General features: G+C 43.8%; 1 protein-coding gene across 14 annotated transcripts in view; it reads left to right on the plus strand.

Annotated features, from left to right (window-relative positions):
• LOC134340450 (thyroid hormone receptor alpha) overlaps positions 1–26587 on the plus strand; it is a 534574-nt gene that overhangs the window by 294634 nt on the left and 213353 nt on the right. For all 14 annotated transcript variants that reach the window (XM_063037698.1, XM_063037699.1, XM_063037702.1 and 11 more), the window contains one exon: positions 11696–11898. In XM_063037698.1, coding sequence (XP_062893768.1) covers positions 11846–11898 — 53 coding nt within the window. In that variant the 5' untranslated portion in view covers positions 11696–11845. The remainder of the gene's footprint in view (positions 1–11695; positions 11899–26587) is intronic.

Genomic DNA, 26587 nt, shown 5'->3' on the forward strand with positions numbered 1-26587 from the left:
TTGGTGTCAGTCCAAGCTCTGGGTATTGAGGAGTCTGATGGCTTGGGGGAAGAAACTGTTACATAGTCTGTTCGTGAGAGCCCGAATGCTTTGGTGCCTTTTGCCAGATGGCAGGAGGGAGAAGAGTTTGTATGAGGGGTGCGTGGGGTCCTTCATAATGCTGTTTGCTTTGTGGATGCAGTGTGTGGTGTAAATGTTGTAATGGTGGGAAGAGAGACCCCGATGATCTTCTCAGCTGACCTCACTATCAGCTGCAGGGTCTTGTGATCCGAGATGGTGCAATTTCCGAACCAGGCAGTGATGCAGCTGCTCAGGATGCTCTCGATACAACCTCTGTAGAATGTGGTGAGGATGGGGGGTGGGAGATGGACTTTTCTCAGCCTTCGCAGAAAGTAGAGACACTGCTGGGCTTTCTTTGCTATGGAGCTGGTGTTGAGGGACCAGGTGAGATTCTCCGCCAGGTGAACACCAAGAAATTTGGAAAGGCCTAGATAAAGCGGATGTGGAAAGGATGTTTCAATAATGGGAGAATCCAGGAATAAAGGGTACAGCCTCAGAATAGAAGGATGTCCTTTCAGAACACAAATGAAGAGTAATTTCTTTAGCCACAGGGTAGTTAGTCTTTTGAATTCACTGTCACAGATGGCTTTAGAGGCCAAGTAATTGGGTATATTTAAAGTGGCGGTTGATATGTTCTTGATTAATAAGGGTGTCAAAGATTACATGGAGAAGGCAGGGGAATGGTATTGGAAGAGAAAATGTACTCAGTGGCCACTTTATTAGGTACACCTGTACACTTGCTCGTTCATGCAAATATCTAATCATCCAATCATATGGCAGCAACTCAATGCATAGAAAGCATGCAGACCCGGTCAGGAAGTTCAGTTCTAGCCCAGCAATCACTTAAAATTAAGGATGTATATGTAGAGGAGGTGAAAGCCATAATCAAAAAGTCTACTTGATCACTGTGGCAGCAAAGTTGGGATAAGGAAAAGAAATGACGACATTTAAATTACCACAAAGTGATGCATTCAGGATTACTGTGGTTCCAAACGTTTCTACATCGTTAAACTTTAGACTTCGAAATATGTATGTATTGACCTGGTTTTCCAAAATGTCAGGAGTCTAAATTTCAACAAATTAGTATCTAATAAATTAATGTTTGTGAAATTTAGGGTTTTAAGTTGGTTCAATTTTATAGTCTGCTGGCTTTGGAGTAAATGCATCCAAGAGGCTACAGGGCCAGCATTCTATAGAATGTGAAATGGAAATCTAATGCATACCTAGTATCTTAATGGTCTTATGGGATTTGCAGCATTTCCCCATTGAGCTGAAAGTGATTCTGTACATATGTAGTTTAATGGGGCAATTCACAAGTCAGTGACTGTCATTTGACTCTCACCTACAGACTGCATTTTTTGGAAGCCTTCTCCAAGGAAATCAAGGAAAATCAAATTAAGTAATGTCAATTATAAAAATTTATGGCAGGACTAATTTGTAAATCATATTAATCATGTATGTAAACACAAGAGATTCTGCAGATGCTGGAAATCTTGAGCAACATACCTTGTTGACAATCAACTGATTTTCATTGGTTCTGCTGAAAGGTCTAGGCTCAAAAGGTCAACTGTTTATTCCGCTCCATAGATGCAGTCTCACTTGCTGAGTTTCTCCAGCAATTTGTGTATGTTAATTATAATCACATGTGCATTACAATTTCCTCAATAATCTATTTCAAAATACAATTAATTTAAAAATAATTCCTTTTTACCTTTTGAGAAAGCTTATTTACTGTATATATTTCAGCTCGTCTCTTAGACATATATGAATTTTCCAATCTTTATTTTGAGTTTTTTTTAGATTGGATTATGAGGACACTCAGTCCTCGTTTATTGTCATTTAGGAATGCATGCATTAAAAAAATGATACAATGTTCCTCCAGTATGATATCACAGAAACACAAGACAGACCAAGACTAAAACTGACAAAAACCACATAATTATAACATATAGTTACAACAGTGCAAAGCAATACCGTAATTTGATAAGAGCAGACCATGGGCACAGTAAAAAAAGTCTCAAAGTCCCGATAGCCCCAACATCTTACGCAGACGGTAGAAGGGAGAAACTCTCCCTGCCATGAGCCTCCAGCACCGCAAACTTGCCGATGCAGCATCCTGGAAGCACACGACCACAGTCCGACTCTGAGTCCGTCCGAAAACTTTGAGCCTCCGACCAGCCCTCCGACACCAAGCACCATCTCTGCCGAGCGCTTCGACCCTGCCCTGGCCGCCGAGCAACAAGCAAAGCCGAGGATTCGGGGCCTTTCCCTCCGGAGATTCTGGATCACACGGTAACAGCGGCAGTGACACAAGCATTTCAGAAGTTTCACCAGATGTTCCTCCGTTCTCTCACATCTGCCTCCATCAAATCAGAATTGTGCATGGCATCCTACTTGACAGATAACAGACATCACCACCGGAGTGGCCGCGCGCTGCATCGCACCGCCATCTTCTCCTCTCCCCATTTTGTAACCTATTTTAAAAGTTAATTAAAAATGGGGGCTTTTTTGTCTCTTGGTTTGCCATCTGTGAGAATTCTTAAATGTGGCTTAACTGTTCAACAGTACCCTTAAGCTAAACACTTCAGGAAAGGGAAGAAATGACACACAGGGAGACAGATCATTATGGGTAGTTTTCTTCAAGCTCATTGTTCTGAGCATAAAGTCCAGGTCTAATTTTTGAGTTGCTCTTACAAATTCCTAATTAGTAGAAGACTTTCTCCACCCTCATGCCTACCAACTTGAAAGGCACTGTGTCCAGATGGAATTCCTTGAAGTAGTATGCCTTGTTCTTAACCTTGTTTGGTCATATGCCATTCTCAAGGATCTTAGCAACTGTCTCTATTACAGTGCATGGTTACATGGTATGTATGATGTAGAACATAGTTTATGCATTCGCTGTTGCTCAGTTTTAGAGAAGTAAGGACAGAAGAGAAATTTAATGGAATATCACTCTCTTTCAATAGTTTTGTGGGAGCAGAAGTTACTAAAATGGCATGAAGTTTTAGCACTCTCCAGATGGGAGCTTTAGGAAAGGTTTGCTGGGTGGGTAGTGTCCAAAATTAACAAGTGTCTATTCAGTCAAGGTTTTTATTATGAATACCAATTTTTCTCTAGATCGACATACATTCCAGGACTGACTATCCGAGATATTAATGGCCACATTAGGCAATCTACATTTTGATAAACTCACAACAATATTACTTACTTATTGCCCGTTATGCCACTGGCGTTTAGGGAAGCAGTGAAGGTCCTCCATCTCTGTCCGTCCATGGCCATCTTCTCTATTGTACCACAGGTGTGGTTCAGGGCCCTCTTTTCTGCCTCTGTGTTACAGCGCCAAGTTGTCTCTGATCTCCCATGTTTCCTTCGCCCTTCCGGGGTCCAGTGAAATGTGCTACTGATGATGGACTTGGCCTCTCTTCTCATCACCAGCACTTCCTCATGATGATTGTAGCCATATCCTCTTGATGACACTGAAGGACTAGGCTATGGTTGGAGATTGTTCTTGGCCAGAAGATAAGGAGGCTCATAGTGTGAAATGACAACTGATTGGCAAGGTCGCTCGCTGTCATGTGCCAGTATTCTGACCTGTACAAGAGTGTGGACAGAACACAGCTCTGCTACAGCTTCACCTTGGTGTGGACGCTCTACTTGATTGATCTACATATGTTGCTTGTTGTTCTGAAGACATTGCTCGTTTTGTTGAGTCTGCACTGAATGTTATCCTTGGTCCCTCCATCCTGCCGAATGATGCTTCCCAGGTAGCTGAATCTGCTGGTGCGGGGTAAGTCAGCGCTATATGCCTTGACATGAGAAGGAGACTCTACATTGAGGGTCATGGTCTCAGTCTTTCTCTAGATGACTCTGAGCCAAACTTGTCCATCAAGGGTCCACAGGTGCTGAGTTTTCTCCTGCATGTGCTGGTGTGTTTGTGATAGGAATGCAAGGTCATCTGCAAAGTCAAGGTCTTCTAAAGTAGAGAAAAGAGTCCACCTAATGCCTCTCTGCTTATCTTTCATTGTTTGCCTCTTAGCCCAGTCAATCACCAGATTAAACAATATCAGCGACATCACACTGCTTTGCCAGGCTCCTGTCTCAACTTCAAAGCTCAAACTGCTGCCACCAACTATGCAAGTGAAGATAGCATAGAAACTTTGGATGAGCTGAACAGTTTTGGAAGGGGATCCCATATGATCCAGGAGTTTGCCAGAGACTCTCCCTGTGGATGTTATCAAAAGCCTTTTCAAAGTCCACAATTGTTTTTCCCTGCGGCCCAATCAAATCGAGAGACGAGGCTACAGGAAGGTTGGGGCAAGAGATTTAAAAGGGAACATTCGCGCGCTTTTGGCTTTTTCCAGCAGCTCAATCGAATTGTGATTCTTTCGCAACAGTTAATAAAAATAAGGTAGGGACAAATGGAGTAGCCATTGAGTGAGTGGGCCAGTGTTAGAGTGGGCAAGCTTTGTCTCAACAGCTGTTTCTGCTTCTTTATTCTTTGTCTGTAGGTGCAGTGAGAATGGCTCCAGGGGCTCTCTTGTGTTCTGTGTGTGAGATGTGGGAATTCTGGGAGACTACCAGCCTCCCGGATAGCCACACCAGCCGCCTCTCCTCAGAGAGCTTGTTAAAAAACTGGAGCTGCAGCTCAATAACCTTTGGCTCCTATGAGAAACTGAGGAGATGATGGATGGGAGCTACAGAGGGTGTAGTCACCCCTGAGTTGCAGGCGGCAAGTACCTGGGTGACCGTCAGGAGAGGGAAAGGAAATGGGCAGCCAGTGCAGAGTAGCCCTGTGGTTGTTCCCCTCAATAACAAGTATAGCGCTTTGGATAGTGTTGAGGGGGGACGACCTAGTGGAGGGTAGTCAGAGCGAGCAAGTATCTGGCACTGTGGCTCACAAGCAGTGGGGAGAGAAAAAGACTGCAGTAGTGTTAGGGGATTCCTTATTTAGAGGAGCGGACACGAGATTCTTTGAACGTGAAAGAGACACCCAGGATGGTATGATGAACATCTTGGATCGGGTTCATTGGATTCTGAAAATGGAGGGTGTGCAGCCAGAAGTCTTAGTACAGATTGGCATCAATGGCATAGGTAGGAAGGGGAAGAGGCCCTGATGAGAGAATTTAGGGAGTTAGATAGAAGGCTGAAAAGCAAGAATTCCAACATAGTAATCTCTGGATTGCTACCTGTGCCATGCACAAGTGAGGGTAAAAATAGGATGATTTAGCAGATGAATGCACGGCTGAGGAACTGATGCAGAGGGCAGGGCTTCAGATTTCTGCTTCATTGGGATCTCTTCTGGACAGCATATGATCTGTACAAAAGGGATGGGTTACACCTGAACCTGAGGGCTCTAGAGCTGTTAGGGACAGTTTACTCTAATTTGACAGAGGGATGGGAACCGGAGTGATAGGGCTGAGGATGGGGCAGTTGCTATACAACTAGATGCAGTGTACAGTGAGGCTGACAGGAAGGACAGGCAGATGATTGAGCAAAATTACAGTCAGTGGGATGAGATGAAGTGCAAAGGGGGGCCAAAATCGAAAAGGGCGATGAATACATGACTGAAGATGTTATATTTGAATGCATGCTGTATGGAGAATAAGGTAAATGATCTTGTAACACAGTCGAGATTGGTGGGTATGATGTTGTGGACATCACTGAGTCCTGGCTGAAAGAAGATCTTAGTTGGGAGCTTAACATCAAAGGAATCACATTGTATCAAAAAATCAGACAGGTAGGCGGAAGGGGTGTGCAGCCCTGTTGGTAAAAAATGAAATTAAATCCTTAGAAAGAGGTGACACGGGATTGGAAGGTTTAGAATCCTTGTGGGTAGAGTTAAGAATGTGCAAGGGTAAAAAGACCCTGATGGGAGTTATATGCAGGCATCCGACCAGTAGCTAGGATGTGGGCTACAAATTACAATTAGAGGTAGAAAAGGCATGTCAGAACGGCAATGTTATGATAGTCATGGGGGATATCAATATACAGGTAGATTGGGAAGATCAGGTTGGTGCAGGATCCCAAGGGGGAGAATTTGTAGAATGCCTACAAGATGGCTTTTTAGAACAGCTTGTGGTTGATCCCACTAGGGGAGAGGCTATTCTGGATTGGGTGTTGTGTAATGAACCAGATTTGACTAGGGAGCTTAAGGTAAAGGAACCCTTAGGAGGCATTGATGATAATATGATAGACTTCACCAAGCAATTTGAGCGGAAGAAGCTAAAGTCAGATATATCATTATTACAGTGGAGTAAGGACAATAGTAGAGGCATGACAGAGGAGCTGGCTAAAGTTGATTGGAAGGGAACACTAGCAGGGACGACGGCAGAACAGCAATGGCTGGAGTTTCTGGGAGAAATTCGGAAGACGTAGGATAGAAGAAGTAGTATTCTAATGGCAGGATGACACAACCATGGCTGACAAGGGAAGTGAAAACAACATAAAAGCAAAAGAGAGAGCGTATAATAGAGCAAAAATTAATGGGAAGTTGCAGGACCACTAGACCTGGCCTGGAACTTTCTGCGTACCAATTTTGAAACCTTGTACATATTTCCCTGGCCACCTCGCTTGGCTGCTTCTTCAGCCTGCATTGTAAGGTTTTCCATATATAGTCTCTTATCATTACTTACAAGTCTCTTCACTTTCTTGCTAGCTTCAGTGTATGCTAGTTGAAATTTCACCTTAAATCATGTTGACTTTGCATCTAGCGCTTCCTTCTTAATTTTCTGTCTTTCTTCTGAGGCTGTCTATGTATCCTGGTGTACCCATTTGTTCTTCTTCTTTCCTGCTCTGTATCTCAGACAAGCGTCTGTGGTCTCCTTGAAAACTGGGGTGATCCATTTCCATATTGTGTCGATCTTATCTACTGACATATCCTCGTCAAGGTCTTGCAAGGCCTGAAATCTGTTCTGAAGCTGAATGGTGAAGGCAGATCTCACACTGGTGTGTTTGAGCTTTTCAACATATAATCTTCTTTGTTTTTTGTGTTCTGGCGCCAGTGCTTCTCAGCTTGAGTTTCATCACTGCTACAACAAGGTGATGATTACTTCCTGTATTTACTCCTCCCTTCACCTTTACATCCTGCAAGGATCGTCTCCACATACCATTAATCATTAAAGGGTCAACCTGATTCTTATTGTGTCCGTTGGGTGAGCACCATGTCAATTTGTAGATTTCACAGTGTGAGAAAAGGATCCCTCCTACTGTATGACCAATTTGTTCATAGCACAGAATTCCACCAGTCTTTCACCATCGTTCTACATCCATGTGTACCCATTACCCGAGTGAAGTGTGAGTTGTTATTTCCCACTTTGGCGCTTAGATCTCTAATCACGATGATTATGTCATGGCATGGTATTAACCCTACCTCCAATTGCAGCTGTTCTTAGAAAATGCTCTTTTCTTCAATGGCACTTTCATTCTTTGGAGAACAGCACTGGATCACAGTCATATTCACTTGCTTCCCTTTCAGCCTGCCTCTCAACAGCCCACTGTCAATGCCTTTCTTCAAAATGACAGCTACACCGTCATGATGCTGACCATTCTCCCTTCCTGAGCATAAAACTGTTTCACCAGTTGCTGCCTTTAGTCTGCCAGATCCTGTCGATCTACTTTCACTGACACCCATAGGCTGTGACAACACATTTCAGCAGTTGTTTGTGCTAGTTTGCCAGTGTTGTACATGGTTTATACATTCCAGAAACCAATTTTGGTCTCGGTCTTCCTTCATCATACCAATGGCTCTCTCTCAGTTTTTACTACTGTCAGCCATGCAGGTGGAGACTCAGGAATACTGTTGCATAATATGCACCAATATTATCTTGCTTTTAAAGCTAAACTGGCTCCATCTTAGTCCTTTAGCTCTGCAATTCCAGTAACTGGGTTTAGCAAGCAAAGAAAGAGGTTACAAAGCAGGACTTCAGCTATATTGATCTCAGGATAATTCCCAATGCCAAGGCCAATAAATTCAGAAACAGGAGGATCAAGTAGGTGAATGCATGGCCAGAGCAATGGTGCAACTGGAATTGGAACTATTTCTATTGCAAATTAGATGTGTGCAAATCAGGTAAGTTTTACTGTAGCACTGTCGAGACCAGTATCCTGTGGGCAAGGGTTTAAACCAGCTTGACGAGAAAATGGAGACCTCAAGAAGAATTAAGGAAAGGAAGAAGCAAGGCAGGAAATCGAAGTTGGAATAGTAGTAAGTAAAATAAATAACAATACAAAATCACGCAGTGTAGTAGGAGGAAAAGGGGGTTAAGTACCCATGTAGGTTACTTGCCTTCATTGGCTGGGGTAGAGAACTTTGGCGCAGGGATGGTGTGCTCAAAGGTCAAAGTAAAGTTATTATTGAACTACGTATATGTCACCACTTACTACCTTGAGATTCATTTTCTTACAGGCATTTACAGAGCAATAAATAACTACAATTATGAAAAAACTATACATAAACAAAGACTGACAAGCAACCAATGTGCAAAAGAAGACAAATTTTGCAAATTTTTTTTAAGAAGTAAATAATAGACAGAGAACACGAGTTGCAGGTAGAGCCCTTGAAAATGAGTCAGTAGGTTTCAGAGTCAGTTCAGCATTGTGCTGAGTGAAGTTATCCACACTGGGTCAGGACTACAACTATATGAAGGATTAACTCAGGCACAGCTGAAGGAGTCTGTCCAGCTCTAGCCACCACACACTAGGAAGGATGTGATTGCACTGGAGAGGGTGCTGGGGACATTCAGCTGAGATGGAGCTACGACAAGAGGCTGAGTTTGGTTTGCTTGGAAGACTGAGGGGAAACCTGTCTGAGGGGTACAAAGTTATATGGGGCATGGATAGAATAGATAATGAGAAACATTTCCTCTTGGCACAAGAACCTATAACCAGGAGATACTGGCTTAAGGTAAAAGGTGGGTGATTGAAAGCGGAGTTAAGAAGGGTGCTTGAATTTGTGGGTACTGACTGAGAGCATGCTTCAAGTAAGTTACTGTCGCAACTTGTAAGAGGCATTAAGTACTTGAAATGCCAAGTCTTAGACAACAACAGTCTAAATGCTGGAAAATAGGATTAGTGTCATTAGGTACTTTGATGACTAGACTGAGAATATGAAAATTTTCTTCACTTGGAAGGTAGCAGACCCTTGGCATTCTCTCCATTCCAGCTTGTCGTGGATGTTCACTCGTTGTGTTCATTCGGAATAGAGATTGATGGATTTCTGGATATTAGGGGATTGAGTGATATGGGGATAGTTCAGGAATCACTGAGGTAGTAGGTTAGGACGAATGCTAGTAACACACACCAACAAGAGATTCCATTGATGTTGAAAATCTAGAGCAACACACACAAAATGCTGGAGGAACTCAGCAGGTCAGGCAGCATCCATGGAAATGAATAAACAGTCAACATTACTGGGTTTCAGATTGAGACCCTTCATCAAGACCGGAAAGGACGGGGAAAAGGCCAGAATAAAAAGGTGGGAGAGGGGAAGAAGTACAAGGTAGCAGGTGTGGGGGGAGAAGGGATGAAGTACAAGGTGACAGGTGAGGGGGGAGAGGGGATGAAGTGAGAAGCTGAGAGGTGTTAAGTGAAAAAGGTAAAGTGCTGATGAAGAAGTCTGAAAGGAAAGGAGAATGGACCATGAGAGAAAGGGAAGGAGGAGTTCACCAGAGGGAGTTAATTGGCAGGTGAGGTGAGGGGGTAGAAGGGGAGCCAGAATAGTGAATGGTAAAAAAGAGAAGGGGAAGGGGGACAAATTACCAGAAGTTAGAGAAATCGATGTTCATGCCGTCAGGTTGGAGGCTATCCAGACAGAATATGAAGTGTTGCTCCTCCACCCTGGGACTGGCCTCATTGGGGCAGTAATGGATGCCGTGGACCAGCAGGTCAAATGGGAATGAGCGGTGGAATTAAAGTAGTTGGCCACCAGGGGAGATCTTGCCTGTTACGGATGGGGCAAAGGTAGAATGGATGAATGCTAGGGCAGTTTTGTGGGGCTGGATGGCCTGCTCCTTTTTTTTCAACTTTTATGGCCATCAATCTATTTTGCTTGTTAACTGTGCAATGGAATGACAAAAAAAGCCCTAAGCTTACAGTTAATATTGCACTTCTGGAGTTACTCTAAAGTAAGAATTATCTGTGACTAACACGAGCTTGTGAGTTAGAGTGCTCACTTCCCTATTACTAATGTTAATTATAACCTGTGGCACATGTATAGGCTGCATGTAAAGTTTCATATTTAATTTAAATGTCTGAGGTTATATTTAGCTTTCCCCCTGCAACAACTTATTAAGGGCCCTGGCACACAAATGAACACAACAGAGCAATCAAATAGTTGCTCTGTGCAGGCAGCTTTTATAGATATGGGAACTTGATCTGCAGGGCCTGAAATAAAATAACTTTATTTGCAAAACAAAAAAAAACAAGATCAAGGTAAGGCCATATTTGTTTGGAATAAGAAGAGTTTTGGAAATCAAAATCACTAAGCTTTTTGTGGGGAGCTTAAATAATTGAATGGAATTCATAGCAGAGTAATGAAGCACAGCTGGAAGAGGTAATGGATTGATGGAGACTTTTTCACTTCAAGGTTCTTCAGGGTCAAATGTTTCAAAACTGAAAGTTAATCACAGTCTGGAAAAAATTGTTCTGACTTGCTCAACCCTGGATAAATTTTGTGATGGAGGCAGAACTTGGGCAGAATTGTCCTTTCCTATCGCGGTCTCAGAATACCATTGGGATTGAGCACTTTCCTTTATGGCCAAAGGAGATGTAAGGAGAGTCTATTATATCAACCCCTGAAGATTGACCATCAACTCATCCACTCAGGCTGTGGAAATCCAAAAAAGTTAATGATTGAGGGAAAGGCAGCAAATTCGGGAGGGGTGGGAGGGATCTGATAAAAACACAGAAATTGGAATCATAGAATTATTATAGTATGTAGCAGTTGGCATAATGCTGTTACAGCGCCAGCGCCAGCACCAGCGACCCGGGTTCAATTCTCACCGCTATGTGTAAAGAATTTGTACGCTGTCCCTGTGACTGCGTGTTACTTCCAGGCATTTCAGTTTCCTTCCACGTTCTAAGGAAGTATGGGTTAGCCGGTTAATTGGTCACATGAGTGCAATTGGGTGGTGTGGGTTCGTTAGGCCAGAAGAGCCTGTTACCATGCTGTAGCTCTAAATAAATAAAAAAAATAAAATTAGATAAAACTCTGGAAGCCCTCTGGAAGAAGGATGAGAAAAACAGATGTATTACAGTGCATTTTCCCCTTACTGTTGAATAAAGCCTTGGTACAAATCTCAGCACAGCAACACAGCAATACATGGCGCATTTCAATTTGGTCTTTCTGTAACATCATAACCTTAGGACATGTTTTCTTTGTGCGACTATGGGGAGTACACATGACTCACATGGATCAAAGCAAAATACATTGGATTATTTCCACTGTGTGGCTATTCAGTACTCTGTCACAAGTGAAGTTTGTTGACATGAATTTATACAAGGCACCACCATTGAGAAGAGAATATACTGCAAAGGAACAGGGGTATATAAAGCAATCGGGGTATGCAAAGCAGCAAATGGGGATCTGTGCAGCTGGAATAAACTGTTTCAGGTAACATTCACATTTATATCTTTGAAGGGCTTCTCTATGCATGGCGCTATCTGGGCTCTGTTAAGACCTGTCAATTGGATTCATCTACAAGACTAAGACAAGGGTCGTTTCCGAAAGCAAGAAGAATGTATGCAGCATCCTGACTGTGGATACACTCCTGCTCGTAAGTGACAGTGAATGGAACACAAATCCAGCAACCTACCAACTCTGCAAAAGGAGGATGTGGGAAGGTAAGAGATCTGCATTTGAAATGAATTAACGAACCATCCCTCCCCATGGCAGCACATTGGATTAATATATCAGCTTTAAGATGGTTCTCAAAGAGGCAAGAGTGGGAGGGGATAGTCAGAATCAAAAGAGCAAGATTCCTAAAGCTTCAGATTACAGTCTTGTGTCCATATAAGCCTTTCTATATATCAGGAATCCACAGCTCACCATGTTTTTGAGGTTTGCCTCTCAAGTCCCCTTCCCATACCCCCTTTTCTGGTTGGAAAAAGGGGGAGGGAGAGGGGAGGAAGTGGGAAGCACCAGAGAGACATTCTGTAATGATCAATAAACCAGTTGTTTGGAATAAAATGACCTTGCCTGGTGTCTCAGGGCTGGGTGAATCTACACCCGCTCCACACCACACCCCTGGCACACCTTCTCTGTCACACCTCTCCCACAGCCCTCACCATTCCCAACATCCGTTGCTCCCACTGATTTTACAAACTCACTCTTCAGTCCACATTGAGAAATACAGTACTATACATAGAGAAAGATGCCAGGAAAAGGCCAACAATATCATGAAGAATCCCACCCACCCTGGTCATGGACTGTTTGTCCCATTCCCATCAGGGAAGAGGCAACACAACATCCATGCCAGGACCACCAGACTCATAAAACAGTTACTGCCCCCGAGCGGTAAGGCTGATCAACATTTCCACCCACTAACCCACCCCTCCACACTCCCTAACCACCACTACTTTAACATTTCCTGGCAGTCACCTTATGTACAGACACTCCTGCGCCTAGCGTCACTTTACGGACATACAATCAATCTCAGTATATAAACTATCTTATGTATTTTTTGTGTTTTTTATCTGACTGTTTCTTTTTGTGCTGCATCGGATCCGGAGCTGCAATTATTTTGTTCTCCTTTACACTTGTGTACTGAAAATGACATTAAACAATCTTGAATCTTGAACTTTAAAAATCACAAGTCTCCATTTGACAGGAGGCTATTGTGATGCCTGGTGTTGGAAGGTACCCTGAGGCAAGGAACTACAGTTTCAGTACTGCTGCTTTGTTCCATTCACCACAGCATGTTAAATGCAAAAATTCTGAGGACACTGTGGAATTATGTCAAACATTCATGTTGACTTGCTGAGACTGAATCCGTATCACCACTGTAGCAACCTATGATCCTTAAACATTATGTTGGTGAATTTAACAAGCTAACACATTAATTGATTTCCTTAATGCAAATTCTGCTATGTATTTTTGCACAAACGTCCCGGTTGTATAATTTCACATCGATGACACCGAACCTTAGATTTCTTTGGCATGATTTAGCATGGCCAGATGTACTGTGAATCATGTCAGGTTTTTTAAACATCAAATTGTGCATTGAATACATTTTATTTAATCCCATTTGATATAGAGAAGGTTTATTCAGTATCAGTCATATATTTGTTCATATATACTGAGCTAGCTGTATATCATCAAGACACTAGCTGGGAGGTGTTATTTTCTGTGCATTTTTGTATACCTTAGTTCATTCATTCATGGCTTGGCTTCGCGAATGAAGATTTAGGAAGGGGGCTGCCCACGTCTGCTGCAGGCTCGCTGGTGGCTGACTAGGTCAATACAGGACGGGCAGGCCCAGTCACAGTGGCTGCAAGGGAAATTCTGTTCTGGGTTTGGTGTTGCTGTGTCACAGTTCTTCCTCCTTCTCCTTTTGTCCTCAATGCCAACCCTGCATGCGTTCTCGAAGGAGGAGACAGACTGGTGAATGGTGTGTCGCCAGACCTCGTGATCGGAGGCTAAATTAGACCACTGGAGATTGTCAATGTGACAGGCACCAAGGGATTTCTTCAGAGAGACCTTGTACCTCTTCTTCGGTGCCGCTCGGTCACGGTGGCCAATGGAGAGTTCGCCATACAGCACAATCTTGGGCAGGCAATGATCCTCCATCCTGGAGACATGCCCTGCCCAGCACAGCTGCGTCTTCAACAGCATGGCCTCGATGCTGGTGACCTCTGCCTGTTCGAGGACTTCGATGTTGGTGACAAAGTCACTCCAGTGGATGTTGAGGACGGTGCGGAGGCAGCGCTGGTGGAAACGCTCAAGGAGTTATAGGTGGTGACGGTAGGTGACCCACGACTCGGAGCCGTACAGCAAGGTGGTCAGGACAACGGCTCAGTACACACTGATCTTTGTGCCTTTCTTCAAATGCTTGTTGTTCCAGACTCTTTTGTACAGCCTTCTGAATGTACTGTTTGCCTTTGCCAGTCTGTTGTCAATCTCTTTGTCGATCTTGGCATCTGACGAGATGGTGCACCCCAGGCAGCTGAACTGGTGGACTGTCTTCAGCTCTACCTCACCGATGGTGATGCGGGGACGGTGGTAATCTTCCTGAGGTGCGGGCTGATGGAGAACTTCTGTCTTCTTCAAGCTGACTTCCAGTCCGAAGAGCTTGGCAGCCTCTGCGAAGCTGGATGTTATAGCTGCAGGGCTGTCTCTGTGTGGACAACAAGGGCAGCATCGTCGGCGAAGAGTAGCTCTCAGATGAGTTGCTCCAATGTCTTGGTGTGGGACTGTCGTCGCCTCAGGTTGAACAGGCTGCCATCGGTGCGGTATCGGATGTAGACACCGTCCTCGTCATCAAGGTCTTCTGTGGCCCTTTCGAGCATCATGCTGAAGAAGATGGTAAAGAGAGTCGGCGCGAGGACGCAGCTTTGCTTTACTCCGTTGCCGATTGGTAAGGGTTCTGAGAGGTCATTGTTGTGTCTGACTTGGCCACTCTGATCCTCATGTAGCTGGATGACCATGCTGAGCAACTTTGGGGGGCATCCCAGTCGTTCCATGATTTGCCACAGACCTTCCCTGCTCACGGTGTCGAACGCTTTGGTAAGGTCGACAAACGTCACGTACAATCCCTTGTTCTGTTCCCTACATTTCTCTTGGAGCTGCCTGAGAACAGATATCATGTTGGTGGTGCTCCTGTTGGCTCTGAAGCCACACTGGCTCACTGGGAGGTGTTCTTCTGTAATGATGGGCACCAATCTGTTCAGGAGTACTCTTGCGAGGATTTTTCCTGTGATAGAGAGAAGAGTTATCCCCCGGTAGTTGGAGCAGTCGGACTTTTCCCCCTTGTTCTTATACAGGGCGATGATGACTGCATCACGGAGGTCCTGTGGTCGCTTACCTTGTTCCCAGCAGCAAACAAAGAACTCTTGGAGTTTGATGTGTAACGCTGGGCCCCCATGCTTCCAAATCTCAGGTGGGATTCCATCAACTCCCGCTGCCTTGCCACGTTTCAGCTGCTCTATGGCCAACACAAGTGATACCGCAGCTGCTGAAAACCCTGATCGACGCACACAAAATGCCCGAGGAACTCAGCAGGTCAGGCAGCATCTGTGGAGGGAAATAAACAGTCGATGTTTTGGGGCAAGACACTTTATCAGGATGAGAAAGCAAGAGAGAAGAAGCCAAAGTAAGAAGCTGAGGGGAGGGACAGGAATAGAAGCTGGCAGGTGATAGGCAAAATTAGGTGAGGGGGGAAAGTGGGTGGGTAGGGTGGGGGGTGTGAAGGAAGAAGCTGGGAGGGTGATATGGGGAAAAAGACAAAGGGCTGAAGAAGAAAGAATCTGATAGGAGAGGAGAGTGGACCATGAGAGAAAGAGTAGGAGGAGAGGTACAAGAGGGAAGTGATAGGCAAGTGAGGAAAAGAAGGGTGTGAGGGGAACCAGAATGGGGAATGGAAATAGAGAGAAGGGAGAGGGGGAGAAATTATCTGAAGTTGGAGAAATCAGTCTTTTTGTATACCTGCCTTGAAGTTGTCCAGTAAATAGTAATTATCCATTTGAAAATGTATTATAATCACAATTCACTTCAGGAATTTTAATAGATGATCAGGCTGAATTGCAGTGGATTTAACAGAATTTAAAATATAGTAATGCATTTGACCGTGAAATTGGCAAAAGAACAATCATTTAAAAATTTATATTTTGTAGCAATGTAATCAAGCTGGACAATGACAGTTTTAAGAAACTTTTCAGCATTTACTGGAAATCAGTGACATTTCAATGGGGGAGGGGAGTTGAGACCAACATTGATTCCCAAAGGATGAGAGTCCTGATTAGTTTGAGTATGTGAAGGTACCTGCTCCAGCTTATTATATTTTGATAAATCAATGCTTGCAACATTTTTTATTCATGCGAAATCATTTGCTTTTTCAGAGATTAGGGCCGTGACCTCTGATTCCTCAAGTCCATTATCTGGTGTGCATGCTGAGCTGAGAGTCATGGTTTATCGTTAGCAGTGTGAATGATGCCAGGACACCAACTTGTTCTTCCTGAATGTGATTCTTCAAGTGACAAGAATGCTATTCACTGAAATGCTTAAGTCAGACGCATGTGGGTAGATATTCATAAGACCATAAGACATAGGAGCAGAATTAGGCCATTCCGCCTACTGACTCTGCTCTGTCATTCCATCATGGCTGACTTATTATCCCTCTCGACCCCATTCTCCTGCCTTCTCCCCGTAACGTTTGCCACCCTCATTAATAAAGAACCTATCAACCTCCACTTTAATATACCCAATAACTTGTCCTCCATAGCCATCTGCGGCAATGACCACCCCCTGGCTAAAGAAATTCCTCCTCATTTCTGTTGGAAAGGAACGTCATTCTATTCTGAGGCTGTGTTCTCGGGTCCTACACTCCCCCACTACAGGAAACATCCTCTCCACATACACTCTATCTAGGTCTTTCAATATTCAATAGGTTTCAATGAAATCACCACCCCCTCCCCCACCCAACCAATCCTCATTCTTCTAAACTCCAGTGAGTACAGGCCCAGAGCCATCAAATGCTCCTCATACATTAACCCATTCATTCCCAGGATCATTGTTGTGAACCCCCTCCGGATCCTCTCCAATGCCAGCATATCCTTCAATTCAATAAGGGGCCCAAAACTGCTCACAATATTCCAGGTGCAGTCTGACCAATGCCCTGTAAAGCCTCAGCATCACATCCTTGCTTTTCTTCACTCTTGGATGCACGTGATACAGTTATGTAGTGGTCTGTAAAATGTTTCATATTGAACCAGCTACATGTCAGCAGCGGGTTATAATGAGGAAATGTTATTTTCTGTGTGCTTCTGCATGATCGACTTAAGTTATGCTGCAGGATTTCTCTTCTGCTTTCTCATTATGAACAGAACTCATACTTAAAAGGCTGGTCTTGATCTTGTTCCCTTGCTGCAGAACTTCAGAGCTCAAATAAAACACTGAATATATTAAGTATGAGAATATGGGGGCGCCATGGAGGTGTTGCAGTTAGCGCGCCGCTATTACAGCTCAGGGCATCGGAGTTCAATCCCGCCGTCCTCTGTAAGGTGTCTCTGTACACTCACCCCATGGAATACATGGGTTTTCCCTGGGTGCTCCTGTTTCTTACTAGAGGATCCAAAGACATACCGTGTAGGTTAATTGGTCATTGTAAATTGTCTCATGATCAGGTTCAGACTAAATCGGGTTGTCGAGGGTTGCCGGGCAACGGGGCTCAAAGGGCTGGAAGGGCCTATTCTGCACTTTATCTCTAAAATAAAAAAACACAAAATGAAATATTAAGCAGCCTGATTGCATAGTGTAAAACAAATCAAAATGTTTATATTACTTTAGTTCACAAGCAATCCACGCTCACAATACTGCAGATTTAGACCACTTGTCTGATGTATTCCATCCCCTATTTCTGGATTACCTCATTCAAGTATCTGCCTGTCTTCCATTGAAAAAAGCCATAAACATCAGATAAACTGGAAAGCTGTGTAGCTTTAGTCCGCTTGCTGTCCTATGATTGATGAGGTAGAATTTTACTGCCTCACTCCAATTATAATTATGAGCGAACTACACAAGCTTCCATTCACAATCACAAAACAGTCAGCAGATGCTGGAAATCCAAAGCAACACACACAAAATTGCTGGAGGAACTCAGCAGGTCAGGCAGCATCTATGGAAATGAATAAACAGTCGACTTTTCAGGTCAAGATCCTTCATCAGAACTGAGAAGGAAGGGAGAAGACATGAGAATAAAAAGGTGGGGGGAGGGGAAGGAGGCTAGATGGGAGGTGATAGGTGAAGCCAGGTGGGTAGAAAAGGTCAAGGGCTGGAGAGAAAGGCATCTGATAGGAGGGGAGGGTGGACCATAAGAGAAAGGGGAGGAAGAGGGGACCCAGGGGGAGGTGATGGGCAGGTGAGAAGATGTAAGAGGCCAGAGTGGGAAATAGAAGAAGAGGGGAGAGGGAGAGAATTTTTTTTTTACCAGAAGGAGAAATTGATTTTTCATGCCATCAGGTTGCAGGCTATCTAGATGGAATATAAGGTGTTGCTCCTCCACCCTGAGGGTGGCCTCATCTTGGCACAAGAAGAGGCCATGGACTGACATGTTAGAACAGGAATAGGAATCGAAATTAAAATGTTTTGCCATCTGGAAGTTATGCTTTCGGCAGATAGGGTGGAGGTGCTCAACGAAATGCTTCCCCCAATTTACGATGGGCCTCACCAATATAGAGGAGGCCAAATCGGGAGCATTGGACACAGTAGACGACCCCAGCAGATTCATAGGTGAAGTGTTGTCACACCTGGAGGGACTGTTTGAGGCCCTGAATGGAGGTGAGGGAGGAGGTGAATGGGCACGTGTAGCACTTAGACCACTTACAAGGATAAGTGCAAGGAGGGAAATTAGTGGGGAGGGATAAATGATCAAAGGAATCACGGAGAGAGCAATCCCTTCAGAAAGCGGAGAGAGGGAGGGAGGTAAAGATATGTTTAGTGGTGGTATCCATTTGGAGATGGTGGAAGTTGCGGAGGATGATGTGTTGGATGCAGAGGCTGCTAGGGTGGTAGGTGAGAACAAGAGGAACTCCACCACTGTTAAGGCAGCGGGAAGATGAGCTGAGTGTGGATTTTCGGGAAATAGAGGAGATGCAGGTGAGGGCATCATCAATGATGGAGAAAGTGAAGCTCCATTCTTTGAAGAAGGGGGACATCTATTCTTCACTACTGAGCAGGTGAGAAGGGCTCTGGGGAAATTCAGACATGACAAAGCATTGTGACCGGATGGTGTGAACCCCAGGGTCCTGAAAGAGTGTGCTGAGCAGCTGTGTGGAATTCTCCAGTGCATTTTCAATCTGAGTCTCAGCCTGGAAAGGGTGCCAGCCGTGTGGAAAACATCATGTGTGGTCTCAGTACCCAAGAAGGGCCAACTGAAAGTCTTGAATGACTACAGTCCAGTGGCCCTGACCTCACACATCATGAAGACCCTAGAGAGGCTGGTCCTGGCTCACCTCCGAGCCCTGGTCAGGTTAGCCCTCGATCCCCTGCGGTTTGCCCACCGGAGCACGTTGAAGTCGACGATGCTGTCATCTGCTGAACAGAGCCTACTCCCATTTGGATAAACAGGACAGCACTGTGACGATCATGTTTTTTGATTTCTCAAGTGCCTTCAATACCATACAGCCCTCATTGCTGGGGGAATAGCTCCATTCAATGCAGGTTGGCACTTCCATTGTATCCTGGATAATGGAGTACCTGACTGGCAGATCACAGTTTGTGCAACTTCAGAGCTGTGTGTCAGACATGGCTATAAGCAGCACTGGGGCCCCACAAGAGACTGTATTGGCTCCCTTCCTATTTACTCTGTATAACTCAGATTTTAGATACAACACTGAGTCATCCCATCTGCAGAAATTCTCTGATGACTCAGCAGTAGTTGGGTGTATAAAGGGAGGATGGAGGATGAATACAGAGCCAGGTGGAGGACTTTGTCTATTGGTGCAAGCTGAATTATCTGCAGCTCAACATCAGTAGGACAAATGAGATGGTGATGGACTTTAGGAAGACTAAGCCTGCACCGCTCTCTGTTACTACTAATGGTGAGGACGTGGATGTGGTGAGGACCTACAAGTACCTGGGGGTGCACCTGGATGACAGACTTGAGTGAAACATCAACACAGAGGCTGTGTACAAGAAGGGCCAGAGTCACCTCTACTTCCTGGGGCTGTGGTAGAACAATGGACCCTACGGAATATCCTGGCAATTCTGGACAAAGTCTCTCACCCTCTGCATGCCACCTTGGCTGAACACAGACACTCTTTTAGTAATAGACTAAGATAACTGTACTGCTCCAAAGAGCGCTATACGAGATCATTCTTACCCTCAGCCATTAGGCTCTATAATGAGTCAACCTATAGCCAGGGAAGTGATTACCCCCCCCCCCCCCCGTTAGACTGTTACTTATTCTTTCTTACTTCTCTTCTAATATTTGTACATCTGTGCCCTTGTAATGCTACTGTGACACAGTAATTTCCTTTGGGGTCAATAAAGTATCTCTCTATCTATCTGTCTATCTCTGATGTCCTGGAAAGGAAAGCGATGTCCTGGCAACAGATGCGGCAGAGATGAAGGAACTGAGAAAAGGAAATAGCATTTTTACAGGAGACAGGGTGGGAAGAGGTCAAAGAACATAAGATATAGGAGCAGAATTAAGCCATTTGGCCCACTGAGTCTTCTCTGCCATTTCATCATGGCTGATCCATTTACCCTCTCAGCCCTGATCTCCAGCCTTCACCTCGTATCCCTTTATGAGCCTATCAACCTCTGCCTTAAATATACCCAATGACTTGGCCTCCACAGTCACCTGTGACAACGAATTTCACAGATTCACCACTCTCTGGCAAAAGAAATTTCTCCTCATCTCCATTCTAGAAGGAATTCTATTCTGAGGCTATGCCCTCTGGTCTTAAACTCTCCCACCATAAGAAACATCCTCTCCATAGCCACTCTATCAAGGCTTTTCACCATTTGAAAGATTTCGATGAGGTCACCCCTCATTCCTCTGAATTCCATTGAGTACAGGCCCAGAGCCATTGAACACTTCTCATATGACAAGCCTTTCAATCCTGGTATCAGTTTCACGAAGCTCCTTTGAACCCTCTCCAATGTCAGCACATCATTTGTTCAATAAGGGACCCAAAACTGCTCACAATGCTCCAAGTGAGGACTCACCAGTGCTTTATAAAGTCTCGACATTACATCTTTGCTTTTATATTATAGTCCTCTTGAAATGAATGCTAACATTGCATTTGTCTTCCTCACCACAGACTCAACCTGCAAATTAACCTTCAGGAAATCCTGCACAGCACTCCCAAGTCCCTTTACACCTCTGACTTTTCAATTTTCTCACCATTTAGAAAATAGCCTATACTTTTGTTTCTTCTACCAAAGTGCATTGCCATACACTTCCCAACACTGTATTCCATCTGCCACTTCTTTGCCCATTCTGCTAATCTGTCTAACTCCTTCTGTAGCCTCTCTACTTCCTCAACACAACCTGTTGCTCCAGCTGTCTTTGTATCATTCGCAAACATGGTCATATAGTCATCAATTTCATCATCCAAATCATTGACATATTTCGTAAAAAAAAGCGGTCCAAACACAGACCCCTGTGGAACACCACCGGTCACCAGCATCCAACCGGAAAGGATAACTGTGGGAAAGGAACTTATTTTTGGTTGCTTACCTATCAAAGATCTCTAGAAAGCACTGATCTTACATTGGAAAGTTAGGGAATCAGATGCCTGAAGCAACTGGTAGGCTGCTAGGCAGCTAAATGGATTTATTCAGTACAAAGTTATGCTTTACAAATAAGGAATGTCTCTGAAATTCCATTCAATTCCTACAGATTATCTGAACTAGGCTTATTTTTAATAATTATCCTTTCCAAAGACAGCATTCTTACATTCCTTTGTTGCACAAGAAGATGATAGCTGCCTACCTTCTTGAACCATATTAGCCTTTTTGGTAAAGATGAAGGGTCTTGACCCAAAAACATCATCTATCCATTTCCCTCCATAGATGTTGACCTGCTAAGTTCCTCCAGCATCTGCAGTCTCTTGTGCCTCCCATTTTGTTGTGGGCCATTGAGTTTCAGAACTCAGACCCAGTGAGAGTGAAAGAATATCGATATACTTACAAGTCAGGGCAGCACATAACACAGAGGACACTTCAGTCTCAGATTGATATACACTCGGTGGCCACTTTATTAGGTACGCCTGTAACCTGCTCGTTAATGCATACATCTAATCAGCCAATCAGGTGGCAGCAACTCAATGCATAAAAGCATGCAGACATGGTCAAGAGGTTCAGTTATTGTTCAGAACAAACACCATAACGTGGAAGAAATGTGATCAAAGTGACTTTGACTGCAGAATGATTGTTGGTGCCAGATAGAGTGGTTTGAGTATCCCAGAAACTGATGATCTCCTGCAATTTTCACACACGTCTCTAGAGTTCACAGAGAATGGTGCAAGAAACAAAAAAAAAAATCCAATGAGCAGGAGTTCTGTAAGCGAACAGAGAGGCCAGAGGAGAATAGCCAGACTGGTTCAAGCTGACAGGAAGATGATAGTAACTCAAATAAACACATGTTGCAACAGTTGTGTGCAGAAGAGCATCTGCCAGAGCAGCAGAAGACCCCGAATGTGCACTCAGAGGCCACTTAATTAGGTACAGGAGATGCAGTACCTAATAAAGTGCCTACTGAGTGCATTTATCACATTTACTTCAAAACATACAGTGAAATGTGCCGTTTGTATTAACAACCAACACAACCCAAGGATATGCTGAGAGCCACCCGCAAGTGTCACTTGCAAATAATGGCATTCTTTTGTTTGTACCTATCTGGCCCTTCAGCATGGTAATTTGGGAGGTGCATTAAAGTAGCTCTGAAAAATTACTATGATGCATTTTGCTTTAAGAGAGAAAAACAACTAAGTGGAATCTTTCACATACCCTGGATGCCTAACACATTTCAGAACTTCAGAAATGCTTTGCTTAAAGCTTTTATATGAATGAATATGGCAGCCAATTTTTGTACAACATGGTCCCACAAACAGCAATGTTTTCAGATAATTTGTTCAAGAATTAACGGTAGCGAACACCAATTCATACTAAACAGCCTACTGAGCTCCCAATATGAAGGAAATAATGTGCACGCTCATTCCTAATTGGAATCTAAATCAGAAACTGTAGAAAGGAAAACAATGTTATTACCTGAAAGTGGCATTAAAACTGTTTGAGGGACATCTGTCAAAGATTGATTTTCCTTGAGGATCCAACTAATAAGTTGAGTTTGGGGCTGGAGGAGCACAGCTTTCGTATTTTCTGACATTTCAGCATTTTGAATTCAGTTGACATTTATGTTCTCGTGAAAGCCTTGCTGTTTAGTTTTGAGGGATCTAGCTGTTTTGAATAGAATGCACCCTCATCAGCTCACTGCTGTATTTATTTTAATCTGAACATCATCCAAGCCAGCTTCATCCATTTAGAGCAAGTTTTTGGTGCAGAATCATCTAATCCTAAAGCTGTTCACAATGTAAGTGCGTAGTCTGTGTCAGGAAATGTAGAAGAGGCTAGATCCAAACGCAGAGCAGCGGAGATGATTTAGCAGTGAGTGATAACTTTAACAATAAACTGCAAAATAACAAGCCACGAGGGCCTACAAAACAAGAGAGAACAGATATTTAATGCAACAAGGCAGCAGGGTAATTGAAGGCAAGGAGCAACTGGTTGAAGCTGACCAGTTTGTATGAGTAACAAGGATTGTGGATGAGAGCTGGGTTTAAATAGGCTGCAGGTGACGAGTTGGAAACAAGTGGCAGGAGACTGCTGTTAGCTGGGTGGAGACTGGGAGGAGCCTGCCTGCGCAGACCTGGAAATCTGTTAACATAGTGATTTTGTCGTCTATTTGCAGTGGGAAGCTTAAAATATATATTTACAACATTGAAGAAGGTCAAAATGTTAATTATTTGAATTAGTTGAATTAATAAAAAAATCAGTTGAGTAATTTCTGCACAAATCACTCTTTTGTGTGAGATGGATGAGGATAGGTAAGTTATAAGTCAAGAGGTATATAAAATATTTTAAAGGTTTAAAGGTTCTAGTGGATAATTTTAACTTCAGATGATGGTTTAAGATGTGTAATGTATTGAAATGCATTTGGTCCATTCATTAAAGATCTCTATCAGTTGGAAGAAAAAGGTAAAAATAAAAATCCACTTTCACCCTAGATGGAATGGATATGGAGAGGATGTTTCCGATAGTGGGTGAGTCTGGGACCAGAGGGCACAGCCTCAGAATATACGGACATCCCTTTAGAACAGAGGTGAGGAGGAATTTCTTTAAACAGAGGTCAGTGAATCTGTGGAATTCATTGCATGGACAGCTGTGGAGGGGCCAAGTCATTTGGGTATATTTAAAGTGGAGGTTGATAGATTCTGGATTAGTAAGTATGTCAAAGGTTATGGGGTGAAGGCAGGACAGTGGGATTGAGGGGATTAATATATCAGCCAAGGTGGAATGGTGGAGCAGACTTGATGGTCCGAATGGCGTAATTCTGCTCCCAGGTCTTATAGTCTTATGGTCTACTGACCCTAACCGCTACAACTCAAGGAATCTTAATCAGCTATAAAGCACTTGAGTGTTTCAAAAGACTCTATAAAAACTCATAACTTTCTTTTCGTTTTACATTTATACAGAGATATTCATAAGTAGTCCAAGAAGTAAGTTCTTAATCACTAGCTTGATGTATGTAGGACAGTGGCAAATTTGTATCCAACAATCTCCTGCAGGCTGTACTGTTGCAAAGGTAACATAAACCCTCAACAACTTCTCCGTCAGCTCTTCCCACTTTCTCAAGACTAGAGGTATAGCCATTGGCACCCACATGGGCCCCACCTATGCTTAACTTTTTGTTGGCTATATAGAACAGTCTATGTTCCAAGCCTTCCCTGGTAATGCTCCTCAACTCTTCCTTCGCTACATTGGTGCTGCTTCATACATCCTTGCTGAGTTTGGCAATTTCATCAACTTTGCTTCCAACTTCCACCCTGCCCTTAAATTCACTTTGTCTACTTCTGACACCTCTCTCTCCTTTCACAATCTCTCCATCTCCATCTCTGGAGGCTAACTGTCTACCAATACCTTTTATAAATCTAGCAATTCCCACGGCTACCTTAAGTGTACTTCCCACCCTGTCTCCTGTAAAAATGCTATTCCCTTTTCTCAGTTCCTTTGTCTCTGCCACATCTGTCCCCAGGACACAGCTTTCCCAGAGATGTCCCCATTCTTTAAAGAATGGGTTTTCCTTCCTCCATCATTGATGTTGCCCTCACCCACATCTCCTCCATTTCCAAACATCCGCACTCACCCCATTTTCCCATTTTACATTTTACTGTGTTCTGACATTATGCAAAGGCCGATAAATGGAGAGGGGGGATAGCATGGTCATGTAGCAGTTAGTGAAACGTTATTATAGTGACAGTGACCCACTGCTCTCTGTCAGGAGTTTGTAAGTTCTCCACGTGACCATGTGGGTTTCCTGTTTGTGCTAAAGTTTCTTCGCACATTCCAAAGACATATGGGCTGGTAGATCAATTGGTCACATGGGTGTAATTGGGCTAGTAGATCAATTGGTCACGTGGGTGTAATTGGGCAATATAGGCTCGTTGGGCTGGTAGGACCCATTACTGTGGTGCATCCATAAATAAGTGAATAGATGAGCAAATTTTGGAAGGCTATAACAGATGAAGATAGCAGCTCACCACTACCTTCAGAATCAGAGATGAGCAGTTAATACCCACCTTGCTCAAGATGCCTGGATTCCAAAAGGTTAAATAAATGAAATATAGACCAGGGTTAATCTACCTGGCCTCCTTCAAGCCGTGCTATAGCATGCTCTACGTCAAAGAGAGTCATCATCATCATCATTATGTGCCGTGTCATATGATGTAGGTGATCATGGTCTTTCCATGATCATGATTGTTCTTGGCAAATTTTTCTACAGAAGTAGTTTGCCATTACCTCCTTCTGAGCAGTGTCTTTATAAGATGGGTGACCCTCTTCAGAGATTGTCTGCCTGGTATCAGTGGTTGCATAACTGGGATTTGTGATATGCATCAGCTGCTCATATAACCAATCACCAGCTGCTCCCATGACTTCACATGACCCTGACCGTGGTGGGGGAGGGGTGGTGTAAGCAGGTGTTACACCTTGCCCAAGGGTGACCTGTAGACTAGCAGAGGGAAGAAGTGCCTTACGCCTCCTTTGGTAGAGATGCATCTCCACCCTGCCACCCGCAAAGAGAATAGCTTGTGTAAATTGCATCCTGCAAGCCTTTGATGTATGTGATTAATTAAACAAGCTCACTGCCGCAGCTTGGAAAACAATGTTTTCTTTATTATCACCCCCAAGATACTGGGCATGCTCAGAACTATTTATAGTATTCTTAAAAATACAAGGAGGCATAATTTTAAAGTGATTGGAGAAAGGTCTAGGGGACGTCAGAGGTAATTTATTTACACAGAGAGTGGCAGGTACATGGAATGCCCTGCCAGGCACGGTGGTAGAGGCAGATACATAGAGGCATTTAAGAAACTTTTAGATAGGCACATGGATAATAGAAACATGAAGGGCTATGTAGGAGGGTAGAGCAGGTTAAAAGGTTGGCATAGCATCATGGGCCAAAGGGTCTGTACTGTGCTGTCATGTTCTATGTTCTCTATATTCTAAAACGGTAATGTGCTAATATGACAATAATTACTGCCGATGGAGTCTCATTTAAACATCTAATGTGAAGATGGCACCAAGTAGCAC

Source organism: Mobula hypostoma, chromosome X1 (assembly GCF_963921235.1).
Source record: "Mobula hypostoma chromosome X1, sMobHyp1.1, whole genome shotgun sequence".
Lineage (NCBI taxonomy): Eukaryota > Metazoa > Chordata > Chondrichthyes > Myliobatiformes > Myliobatidae > Mobula > Mobula hypostoma.